Source organism: Channa argus, chromosome 9 (assembly GCF_033026475.1).
Source record: "Channa argus isolate prfri chromosome 9, Channa argus male v1.0, whole genome shotgun sequence".
NCBI lineage: Eukaryota > Metazoa > Chordata > Actinopteri > Anabantiformes > Channidae > Channa > Channa argus.
Genome location: NC_090205.1, coordinates 15,360,540 through 15,372,277, shown reverse-complemented (window position 1 = coordinate 15,372,277; position 11,738 = coordinate 15,360,540). Strand labels below are relative to the sequence as shown.

Here is an 11,738-nt window from a genome sequence, read left to right as displayed (position 1 = left end):
TGTTGTTTCTCCTTTAAATGTTCACACCCACTTTCATCAGAGGCTGTAACCTGGAGGCCCTCTGAAAGCCTGAAAACCTGAAGCCTGCACCCCGTTTCATTGATCCAGCCACAACATGGGCTTGGCTAAGGAAAACTGCATCTCTCTCAACCAGCTACATGAGCGTGTTTTCTTATGAGAACGTAGGACTGCAGGTTCTCCCATCACTTTAATCTAAACTGGCTTCCACGCTTGGCCCAGCTACGTCAGAGCAGGAGATCCACGAGAGGCGGGTTTACGCAGACAGGGGTTGTCTGAAATCCGAGTTAGCCATTCAAAACCAGCAGAGGGAAAGCAACTCCCAGCGTTCATCACTTTCACCAAGGCATTAACCGTGCAACACAAGTTGTCCATCAAATAGCAACTCGGAAAGAAAAGATGGCCCCGATCTCCATCAAGACTATTTTAATCAGTGAAAGTGTGGACCCTCGCTGCAGGAAGATCCTGGAGGAAAATGGCATCCGTGTCACGGAAAAGCAGAACATGAAAAAGGATGAACTAATCGCAGAGATCAAGGTAAGGGTGGAAATCTTTATTGCACAATTGCTTTCACATGCACCGGTTGTCGGTGTTTACGCAACACGCAGCGCTTTGTTGAGTCGCTCTATTTGGCACCGTACAAGCTCCTGAGATTTGTCTCTGCAGTTTAAGTGGCGTTGGGAAAGTCTTAAAAATTTAACAGCTGTTTATTCGTGCAAATAAAGGGATGCTCTTAAAAATCAAATTGTGGCCTCACATTGTGTTCTTACCGAGTTTGACACGTTTAAACCAGGATGAGAAGTGACAATTGATTTTTAGTACCGCCCCCTTTGAAGCTGATGCAACCATCCCTGATTTTGCAGGTTCTCCCATCACTGAGTAAAATAGACTGCAGCAGATTGACAGCATACATCAGCCTAATGCACGTAGCAGAAACCCATATTTACTGTGCACAATTTAGGTTTGTCAGAGTAGAAACTGTGCTGCAGAAGAACTGGTCTAGATATAAACTAGATAGACTGGAGAGTTTTCAAGTAGATTCGGGGCCAGATTACAAGACTATTGGGCCAAGTGAATAGTGGCCCTCTTTAATCACAGTCCTTCCTCAGCTTGCTCTAAAACTGTCTGTAAGAAACCAAGCTGCCCCACAGGTTTGCTGTGTCAGCTATGGTGCTTTCACTGTCTTAAAGTGTAGATCATGGCTCGAGCATTTGTTTCTTCGGGCCTTGACCATTACTGCGTGGTCTTTGTAGGAATCTGTCAGTCAGCTGATCCAAAATGCAGCAAGTACGAATGTTTAGATGTGCGTTTTCGATTCTTGGCCCCAGACTGCAGAAAACAGTGCCATCGGTTATTCCTTTAAAACCTGTCTTCAGACCTACCTGTTGTCTTTAGCATGTTAATAGTCATCAAGAACACATGAGCAATCACACTTATTTTTATCACAATTTCTATATTTTATTCAGACATGATCTGTAGTTTAATTGATTTCCTAAAATTTCCTGGTGTTGTGGTTCTGGTTTTAAACAAGCTTAAAGGGAATCAAGAGGTGTATTGTGCCTCATTGATACTAAACGATTGTTGTTGTGTTGTTACTACATTTTCACTAGGGAACTGAAGAGTATATGATATATATGAGTATATGATTATATTATATAAATTTTGTCTAAAATCACATATTTGCAATCCAAAAAGTCAGGAAGTATCTATCTAATTATTGTACATGTCAGAGAAAGATTGACAGTGTTCAGATTAGCCAAAGCAAACTGCATCAACCACACCAGGGTTTGTCTTAGTAGTGGGGCTAAATAAGTAGACACAAATTGTTTTAAAGCCACCTATTCCTAAATATCAGCTAAAATGATTAAATGTACTAAAACCATACGCACTAGCAAATCACTTTATGTGGTGCTGAAGGGGAAAAGTGCAACTGACTAAGCAATGATCAACGTACCACAAAGAAATTGACGCGGGTTGAGTCTGTGGGCTTAGGATCACTTGAAGGTTTTAGACCTCAGGGCAGTTTGCTAATCCCGCCTTGGTAAACTACAGATACTGTATAGATATCGACAGATCAACCATATTGTGTTCTCACTCTTGTAGGAATATGATGGGCTTGTGGTGAGATCTGCAACGAAAGTAACAGCTGATGTTATCGATGCCTCCGCTAATCTCAAAATCATCGGCAGAGCTGGGACTGGTGTGGACAATGTGGATGTTGATGCTGCCACCAGAAAGGGTATTATTGTCATGAAGTACGTTTCCAGGTTGTACACAAATTAGATGCACTGTACAGTTTGGTGTAATGTGCTGTCCATTAACTGTCAGCTGTTTTCCTCAGCACACCAAGTGGTAACACGCTCAGTGCTGCTGAGCTGACATGTGCTCTACTGCTGAGCCTCTCAAGGCAAGATGAGTCGGGTTTTTACAAGCTATTGTCAATATTTTTAGTTTTGAATTAGATAGAAGTACTTTACAATTCCATTAATGTGTTTATATGTTTCAGAAATGTGCCTCAGGCTGCAATGTCGATGAAACAAGGCAACTGGGATCGCAAGAAGGTTAGATTAAGCCATTAGTTTTGCCCGGTCAAATCCATTGTTCATCCAGTCAGCAATAATCAGTCGTGACATTTGGATCTGTGCAGCTGTGTATTTAATAGACGGGCTCATTGTTTTGCCACTAATTTTACAGTTCATGGGCACAGAGCTGTATGGCAAAGTGCTTGGAATTGTTGGACTTGGAAGAATAGGAAAAGAAGTGGCCTCCAGAATGCAGTCATTTGGCATGAAGGTAAGTATTTACAACAACTGTAGACTGTTTACTCAACTTTGTCAGCAGTTGAATGCATAATAAGATATTCATGAAACTTGTTATGTCTTTTCTTGTCAGACTGTTGGATATGATCCAATCACTCCCCCTGAAGTGTCAGCCAGTTGGGGAGTGGAGCAGATGCATCTAGAGCAACTTTGGCCCCAGTGCGACTACATCACTGTCCACACTCCCTTAATGGCCTCTACTGTTGGTGAGTTTTACTGACCTTTGTTCAATGATAAAATAAATGTAACTGCAAATTATAATTCCAATTGGTAGAAATATATGTGTTTTTTTTGTGCTTAAGGTCTTCTTAATGATGAAACATTTGCCAAATGCAAGAAAGGAGTCAAGGTTGTGAACTGTGCACGTGGGGGAATCATTGATGAGGACGCTCTCCTCAGAGCTTTGGAGTCTGGACAGTGTGGAGGAGCAGGACTTGACGTCTTTGTTGAGGCAGGATAATAGCCTTTAATTGTCACACAAATCTTTAATGCAGATAAAGTGAAGCTTCTGTAGTTTATATTACACCTTGTTTATGTTGTTTGACTACAGGAGCCACCCACAAATCGCTCATTGGTGGAGCATCCCAACGTAATCAGCTGTCCTCATTTGGGAGCCAGCACCAAAGAGGCTCAGGCACGTTGTGGAGAAGACATCGCCATGCAGATTGTGGACATGGTGAAGGGCAAGAACCTAGTTGGAGCGGCAAGTTCTACTCTATGTCCTTACATCTTTTTTTTTTTAAACAAAAAAGATCTTGATTTTTTTTTTTTAAACAAAAAAGATCTTGATTTTTGTTGCGGCAAAATGTGTTTAACTGGTAAACCAGCAATTTGTGGTAAAAATTGAGACTTGTAAAATTTGGAGTAAAAAACTGCAAAAATCCATGCAGCAGAGCATGAGACATGCTAAATTAGTAAAGTTCATTTTGATTCTGCACTTACAATACAGTTTTTCTAAACGGATTAAACACATTTCCTTAAATCAAACACAAAGCCCAACATTTCAGCTACATTCACAAAACCTTTGGCTTGTCTGGCAAAACCAATCAACTCAAAAACTTGTAACAGATGGGATTACAGTAAACAATATCCATCATAGGTTTTGCCCAACCATTTACCCTCTGGTGGGGCCTTTCTACTGTAAAACTACATTAAAACGTTTCCACTAAAATGTTTTATCCTGTGTATCTTGAGTACAGGTAAGCAATGCACTAAGACACTAAGACATCCCACTAAAGCAAAAGAAGAAAAAGAAGTAGAGTGCAAAGAAGTGCACAGACTTTGTGCAGTTTTTTTTGTGTACAGTCTACGTGCAGAGTGGCTTTTCTCTGTGAAAATGAGGTTTGGCAGTTGACAATCTGTTGTTTTGAGGATGGAGACATTTTTTTCTTGCTGGCAACTTGGCATTATAGTTAGCTCATAAAGGCATTCCCTTATTAAGTCCTATATTCTGGGGTGAGCTTTGATGTCTTCTTGGCATACGTTGCCTACAAAAGTGTATTAAAATGGTATGCAGATATCAATATTGAGTCAACCAGTGACAGCAAGATGTGGAGCATGAGTTTACAAACACACTCTGATTAGAAGTCTTTCTCTTTGCAGGTAAATGCTCAAGTTTTGGCAAACACATTCTCCCAGGAATCGCACCAACTGATCAAACTTGGAGAAGCCATTGGAGCTGTTCTCAAAGCATGCACTACTTCTAAGAAACCATTCACTCAAGTGCATATCACCACTCAGGGTAAAGCTACTGGTCTAACAAGTTTTTGAACATGAAAGACAGTAAGATAATTGGGTAACAGTAGGGTGTTTCGCCCTCTAGTGGTGTGATTATGAAACAGGCCCAGTACTTGGTACAGGCCAGACAGTCGAGTTTACACTGATCAGCCACAACATCGAATCCACCTGCTGGTTTTAATATTGTTGTGGATATGGTTCAGTATGGAAAAAGTCATGCTGACCATGATCGATAGGTGGCAGTGTTAAAGTGCCATGTTGACCCAAGTCTATCACAATATTAAAACAGCAGACTGGTATTAATGTTGTGGCTGATCAGTGTAAGATATTTTAGTAAATTAGTAAATTTCTTATATTTATGTCTGACTGGTGCTGATTTTAAATGTTTACCTTACTTACCAGGTGATTGCATGAAGACCTCCACAGGCTTTGTGACGTCAGCAGTACTGGTTGGACTACTGAATCATGAATCTGGCTGCTGCCCCAACCTCATCAATGTACTGAGCCTGGCCAAGGAGTCTGCAATCATGGTACAACATCATCTAAAATGCCAGCAAATACCACACCACACATTGAGTCTGTCTACTTAAAAAATATATTTTTATGTCTGTGAACTGACTCTTTAGGTAGAGCACCACCACTGTGGGTCTGAGGGGGCTCCTCATGGTGTATGTAAGGTGGAGATCGAGGCCACTGACGGCAGCTACAAAGCCAGTGGTTCAGTTCAAGGTGGCGTGCCAGTCCTGCTGGAGCTGAGTGGCACTGTGTTCAGACAGCCAGTCTCTCTCACAGGGAATCTGCTGTTCTTCAGATCCTCTGCCAGTCCTCAGCTCCTGTCCTCAGTGGCTGGTAAGAAATAAGCACAGATTTATCAAAGGGAAAAATCAGTCCTATAAAAGTGAAGCTGATAGGATAAGGCCATAGCTACTGGATTCAGCTTATTGTCAACAGTTGTCTCAAAATCAACAATTCCAGACAAATTAATTTAATGTAGGCTAATAGTGCACACAAACACCACAATTCAATTCAAATTTTGCAATTCAACTTTATTTATATAGCGCCAATTTACAACAAAGTCATCTCAAGGCACTTTACAGAATTAAAATCCAGAGTACACAAGTATGTAGAAGCGACCCAACAAATCCCCCTTGAGCAAGCCCTAGGCAACAGTGTAGAGGAAAAAATCCTATAATCTAGTTGAACCCTAAATGTAGCATGTATGTTTTTGAACAATGAAAGAAAAAACTAATTTGAAAATTTGCATATAATTACAGACTCAAAATAATAGCAATATCTATATTTGGTCTCTTTTCAAAGATAGTAAAGGTAAAGAAATATTACCACATTATAATGTGGTATAATATAATTGTAATATAATTACGTCACCTGGTCTTCTACAAAATCACAAAGTCCAAACTGTGCTCAGTTGTGCAACTACAGTGCTGATATGTCCTATATTTTGAATTGGACAAGTTTTTTAACAAGTGTACTTCAAACATAAATAAAGAAACAGTAAATTATATGTTATATTATTTGGCAGTTGTTAAAATAAAGAATGCGTTGCTGCCAGCAAGACCAAAACTATAAATCAGTCCAATGTTGTTTTGCTTTGCAGTTCTTGCATTTAGGTAAAAGATTTGATGAGACTAAATAGCAGTGTACACTGAGTTTTTCTTTTCCCTAAGCCCTCTTTAAACTCATTTTGACTTTCTGATTGTTCCTTGTTTAGGTCTGCTGGCCACAGAGGGAGTTGAGATTGAGTCTTTCATTGCTCCCTTAGACCACAGTGGAGACCTGTGGTACTGTGTGGGGGTGTCATCTCTCCTGCAAAACCTCAGTGCCTTGAAGACTTTGGTTAAAGATGCAGCACAAGTCACACTTTAAATGACAGCAGCAACACTTTAGCACAGTGCTGGGACAATACCCAGTATAGGAAAACCTTAACATTTTAACAAGTTGGTCTTAGCATTTACAGCTAACAACTTGTTTAGAAGTTGAACACTTGAAGTTTAAAACCTGTATATTAACATTCCAGCCAAATGAAATGTTCCATGTTGTATGCTGTTAGTTATTGTTTAAACAAATTTAAAATAAAGTACCCTTACTGAAAACCCAGAAAACGTTAGATGCTGGCATTTGAGTGTTGTTCTTGTGTCCGAAACACCTATACACCAGAATGGATTCACTTTTGGGAAGTTTAATCTGTTAAATTTTGTTCATCTTGTGTCAGAGAAATTATGTAGTCATTTTTTAGACCCTAGTTGGAAGTAGAAGATCACATTACATTACAAGTACAGCCAGCAAGTAACAATGAAAACAAATAGATTTGTTTAGATTTGTTATGCAAAACAAGCTCTTAAATTATGATGCATCGCCAACTACCCAACAGTATAAATCAAGACCCTAATCCAACCCGCACCACTAACATCAATTTTTAAAAAACTGTATACACCTGTACAACATTTTACTATATTATTCCAGTTTTGGCTGGAAAATACTTGAACATTTCTAAAACTGTAATTGTGAGTAGAAATCCTGTATTTAAAATCTAAACATGGTGAAATAGCAACAGGGACAGTATTTCTCTTGGAAAATATAATGTGACATACCTATATACCAATCAGCCACAACTTTACCACTTGATGGTTTTAATATAAAATGTGTTTTATGGAAACTGAATAGTAACTGAAAAATGCTGATGTATGATTATGGATTAACCACCTAGCCACTTATAAAGTGGTCAAAACCAGCTGACCCTTATTTCTTCATTAAATATTCAAAATACATTATTTTCTTAGTGTAGTACATTTACTTTGTACTTTATGTCAAACTTGTAGTGGAGATTTTCTCAGTCCAATACCTGAATTTCTACTTGATTTTGTGTATTTCTACCACTTTTGCATATACTGTAAATTATATGTCACATTTTGTTGCGTACTGGGCTCTGTAGCTGCGTACTGCTCAGACTGGCCATGCTGACCCTGGTCCTCTATAACAATATAAGTACCATCAGTATTAATGTTGTGGCTAATGGTTGTATAATACACTGTTGGATGTTTAGTTCTGAGGTACATGTAAACAGCATGTTGCAAAGGTGAAGTAAAAACCCAGACCTTTTTTATGAAATTGAATTTGGCCTCTGTGAGTCAATAACATTTATTTAAAGCTCTAAACGGGACTGGAAACTGCAAGAACATTTGAGCACCACCATGTAACCTAACAATTTATAGTACTTTGTTCTTATCATGTTTTTTTCTAATCCTTAAACACTTTCGGGCAGATAAATACTGAAATACGGTCTGACAGAAAACTTCTCTCTCCAGAGCTGAAAGGTTAAAGAGGTCATGTACATGTATCTGGGATCTTGTGAAAGAATGAATTTTGTCAGCTGTGCTGTTAATCCAGGATTAAAGCCTTGGTCACACTGAACTAGGTTTACGATGCCATGGCAACGCCAGGAATTGGGTGAAAACGTGAATAGTGTACAGTGCAATGGCTTCTTCTGTTTGAGTCGTCTTTAAGGGGACGCTGATTTGAATGAGATTTGTATTCTGTTAGTGCCGCCTCTCAACCTGGTGGGTACACTAACGCGCTCTCCATGAGCGCATCACGGGACCGTGGATGGAGGTTATATTTAGGCTCTGAAAGACACAAAGCGCTGTTTGGTGATTCCTTTGAGTGGTCGTTTGCTTTTATCAGGGACCTGCTTGTGGAGACTTTAGCGTAGTCTACCGCTGCAGGAGTGGAGGAGGGGGATGGCCGCTGCACACAAATACCAAAATAGGATAGAGCTGCTTGCGACCGTCCTGCCAGAGCTAAATTGAGGTTCATGCGTTTGGAGAGGAGCGTCCAAAGAGAGGACAGCGGATTGCTGGTGCTGGACTGAACCGAGTCACTTATGTAAATAGGAAGAAAGGTACTATTTCTATTCAAATAGATAATTCCAGTTATGAGTTAAATGTCAATTAAAGACGCCTGCACTTAATTATAAACGAGAATGTGACACCACAGTTTTGCCTTGCTTTGTGAAGCACTTACGTGTTTTCGTGTGTTTTCCAGGTACCATGTCACATAAACAAAGCGAAATCTACACATACGACTTCTGTGACGAGGACCATCCCGCAGAGCTCTTGGATGCGCTCAGGAATTTCTATATTAGCGGCTTGTTTACAGACGTTTCCCTGCAATGTGGCGAGTCCGGGCAGGTGTTTCACTGCCACAAGGCGATGCTGTCAGCTCGCAGCTTATATTTCAAAGTCATGTTCACAGCTGATATGAGGGAGAGGTCAAACAGCGTCATCAAATTGAGAGGGGTGGACTGTGGGGTTCTAGGAGCTCTTGTGAACTATGTGTACACAGCTCGTGTGTGCATCAAAGAGAGCAATGTGCAGAGCCTGCTAGAGGCTGCAGACCTCCTGCAGTTCATTTCTGTCAAGCAAGCATGTGAAGAGTTTCTCATTCGTCTCCTGGATGTGGACAACTGCCTGGGGATGCACACATTTGCTCAGCTCCACCTGTGTTCTGTTCTGGAAAGAGAGGCTCGCAGAGTGATGCTTAGCAGGTTCCCAGAGCTCATTGAGCAGGAAGAGTTTCTACAGCTGGACCATGAGAACATGAGATCAGTTTTAGCTGCTCAGAGCCTCACTATGCAGAAGGATGAAGTGCGGTTAGATGCTGTGGTCAAATGGGTAACCCATGACTTAGATAATCGTGTTCACCATGCTGCAGACCTGCTGCACTCCATCCAGCTGGAACTGGATGAGATTTACTTAAAGGCAAGTTTAGAGGTGCACAGACAGCGCTTCCTGAGCAGTGAAGGGAAGTTAAAATCTGTGATAATCCAGGCTTTACGGTCTAATGACAAGGAGGTGTCTGCAAGCAGAAAAATGTCTTCCAGCATGTACATCATTGGTGGATACTACTGGCATCCTCTCAGTGAAGTTCACATCTGGGATCCTATCAGCAACAAATGGGTGCAAGGGAAAGACATGCCTGATCATGCAAGAGAGAGCTACAGTGTCAGTTTACTTGGAGCAAATATCTATGTAACTGGTGGTTACAGGACAAACACAGTTGAAGCCCTGGACACGGTTTCAATATATAACTGTGACTATGACGAATGGACTGAGGGTTGCCCCATGATTACAGCCCGGTACTACCATTCTTCTGTAGCTTTGCATGGGTGCATATATGCCATTGGAGGTTACAGAGGTGGAGCTCCAGAGAGAGAGAGTGAATTTTATGATCCCCTGAAAAAGAAATGGTTCCCTGTCGCCAAAATGATCCAAGGTATGCAAACTATTAGGTAACATAGTACAACTGAAACTGACCAAATAGAATGTTATCTTATCACAATGTCCATTTACTATTAGTATTCTGGAGCTTAGTATACCAAAACATCTCCTGAATCTAGATACAACTAACTGAGTAGAGTTAAAAGAGGGAAAATGAAGCTTAATTTTACTTTTTACTTTTACAACATAAACATGCACTAATTCAAATTTTCATGTGAGGACAACACCAAATAAATGCTCAGGTTTTGTTTCTATGAATAACGTATTTTCTAGTAAGCTCACATGTCAGCCATCAAATCCAATATGAGTGTTGTTTTCAGATGGTTTTGGTTGCTTAGGTGGTCACAAATCTAATAATGCATGTGATAAACTGATTGAAATAATGCCTATAACCTTTGTTTCCCTTGAAGGTGTAGGGAATGCCTCTGCCTGTGTAATGGGAGATAAAATCTATGTGACTGGGGGCCACTATGGGTACAGAGGAAGCTGCACATATGAAAAAATTCAGGTCTACCTGGCAGATGTCAATGAGTGGAGTATTATTACAGTAAGTCCCCATCCAGGTATGTGAAAGGAAATAGGGAAAAAGTAAATTTGAGCAACATAGCACCATAGTCTGTATGTTGTTTCTAATTATAAATGGTGTGTTTTCAGAATATGGGCTGTGTTCTGTGTCTCTCAACAACAAGCTGTATTTGGTGGGTGGGCAGACAACTATTGCAGACTGCTACGACACAGAGGGAGATGAATGGAGAACAATATCAGTAATGAAGGAGAGGAGGATGGAGTGTGGGGCCGTGGTAATAAATGGATGTATTTATGTCACGGGGGGATACTCCTACTCAAAAGGGACTTACCTGCAGAGCATTGAGAAATACGACCCTGAGCTGGACTCATGGGAGATAGTGGGGGCTCTTCCCGGCCCAGCTAGATCACATGGATGCCTTTGTGTTCACAGTATTTAGAGTCAAATCTCATATCAGAAGAGTAATTTTGTGACATATGAATCAAATTGTATTCATTCAATGTGTGCACACATGTTTTGCACTGAACAACTGTCTGTATACATTTGCCAATCTGTGAGGACTCTCCCAGTACCTCGGGGGGCTTTGTAATTTGTGTTATAATAACTTCTTGAGAATTTGTATTTAGGCAGACAGTGAGGCTTAAAAAAAGTTAAAAAAATATTTTTTTTTAGCAAAACTGTATAACCAATCTGTTACTTGTCTAATTAAATTGCTACACCTGTGATGTGATTTCTTCTTTAATCAAATCCTTACATAAAACATGTTACAGTGGACTACTTTATTTGAATAACACCCATTAAACATTTATTTGAATGTTTATTGGTAAATCTAGCTAAAAATATAACACAGTGTGTAGCAACAGTCTTGCAATAATTCCTATGTTCATGGACATTATAATGTTTTTGATAATTTTGTGGGAGACTGTACAGTTGAATTGTGTTATGTTACACTGAGAAGTGTTTAATTTTAATTTCATAGTTGTGCCTACAAATTGGCAGCTCCTTCACTGTACAGGTTATATACTATTAAGTGCTAAGTATTTTGAAATCCAGAGGTTAAAAACGGTACTTTTAGTGATTAGGCCATGCATACCTATTTATTTTTCACTGACTTGCACTGACGGGACACCATTCCTTCCATATTTGTAATTTTAATAAAAGTGTTTGAGCCAAGCAAACGTGCAGCTAAAGGGAAACTGTCAGATGTAGCAATTGCGATTTTTTTTTCTTATTAATGCATTACCAATCATTACATTTGAAATTACACACAATAAAGAAATATTCATCCGGACAGTATGTTATAAAGCTATATTCTGTGCGGAAAAGTAGAGATCTGAGAATATG

General features: G+C 39.9%; 2 protein-coding genes across 3 annotated transcripts; both read left to right on the top strand.

Annotated features, from left to right (window-relative positions):
• Positions 1 to 56: 56 nt before the first annotated feature.
• Positions 57 to 6,699, top strand: phgdh (phosphoglycerate dehydrogenase). Its single transcript, XM_067516973.1, has 12 exons — positions 57 to 555; positions 2,122 to 2,273; positions 2,360 to 2,425; positions 2,525 to 2,579; positions 2,713 to 2,811; positions 2,911 to 3,043; positions 3,140 to 3,288; positions 3,388 to 3,540; positions 4,440 to 4,578; positions 4,977 to 5,104; positions 5,201 to 5,423; positions 6,304 to 6,699. Exons 1-12 carry the CDS (start codon positions 418 to 420, stop codon positions 6,456 to 6,458), a joined length of 1,590 nt encoding a protein of 529 aa, XP_067373074.1. The 5' UTR covers positions 57 to 417; the 3' UTR covers positions 6,459 to 6,699.
• Positions 6,700 to 8,063: 1,364 nt separating this feature from the next.
• Positions 8,064 to 11,654, top strand: klhl23 (kelch-like family member 23). 2 transcript variants are annotated; one of them, XM_067516963.1, is made up of 4 exons: positions 8,064 to 8,490; positions 8,634 to 9,863; positions 10,279 to 10,415; positions 10,523 to 10,771. In XM_067516963.1, exons 2-4 carry the CDS (start codon positions 8,639 to 8,641, stop codon positions 10,634 to 10,636), a joined length of 1,476 nt encoding a protein of 491 aa, XP_067373064.1. In that variant the 5' UTR covers positions 8,064 to 8,490; positions 8,634 to 8,638; the 3' UTR covers positions 10,637 to 10,771. The 2 variants fall into 2 exon arrangements, with proteins under 2 accessions (XP_067373064.1, XP_067373063.1); XM_067516962.1 differs by having other exon boundaries at positions 8,069 to 8,490; positions 10,279 to 10,431; positions 10,523 to 11,654.
• The last annotated feature ends 84 nt before the right edge of the window (positions 11,655 to 11,738 follow it).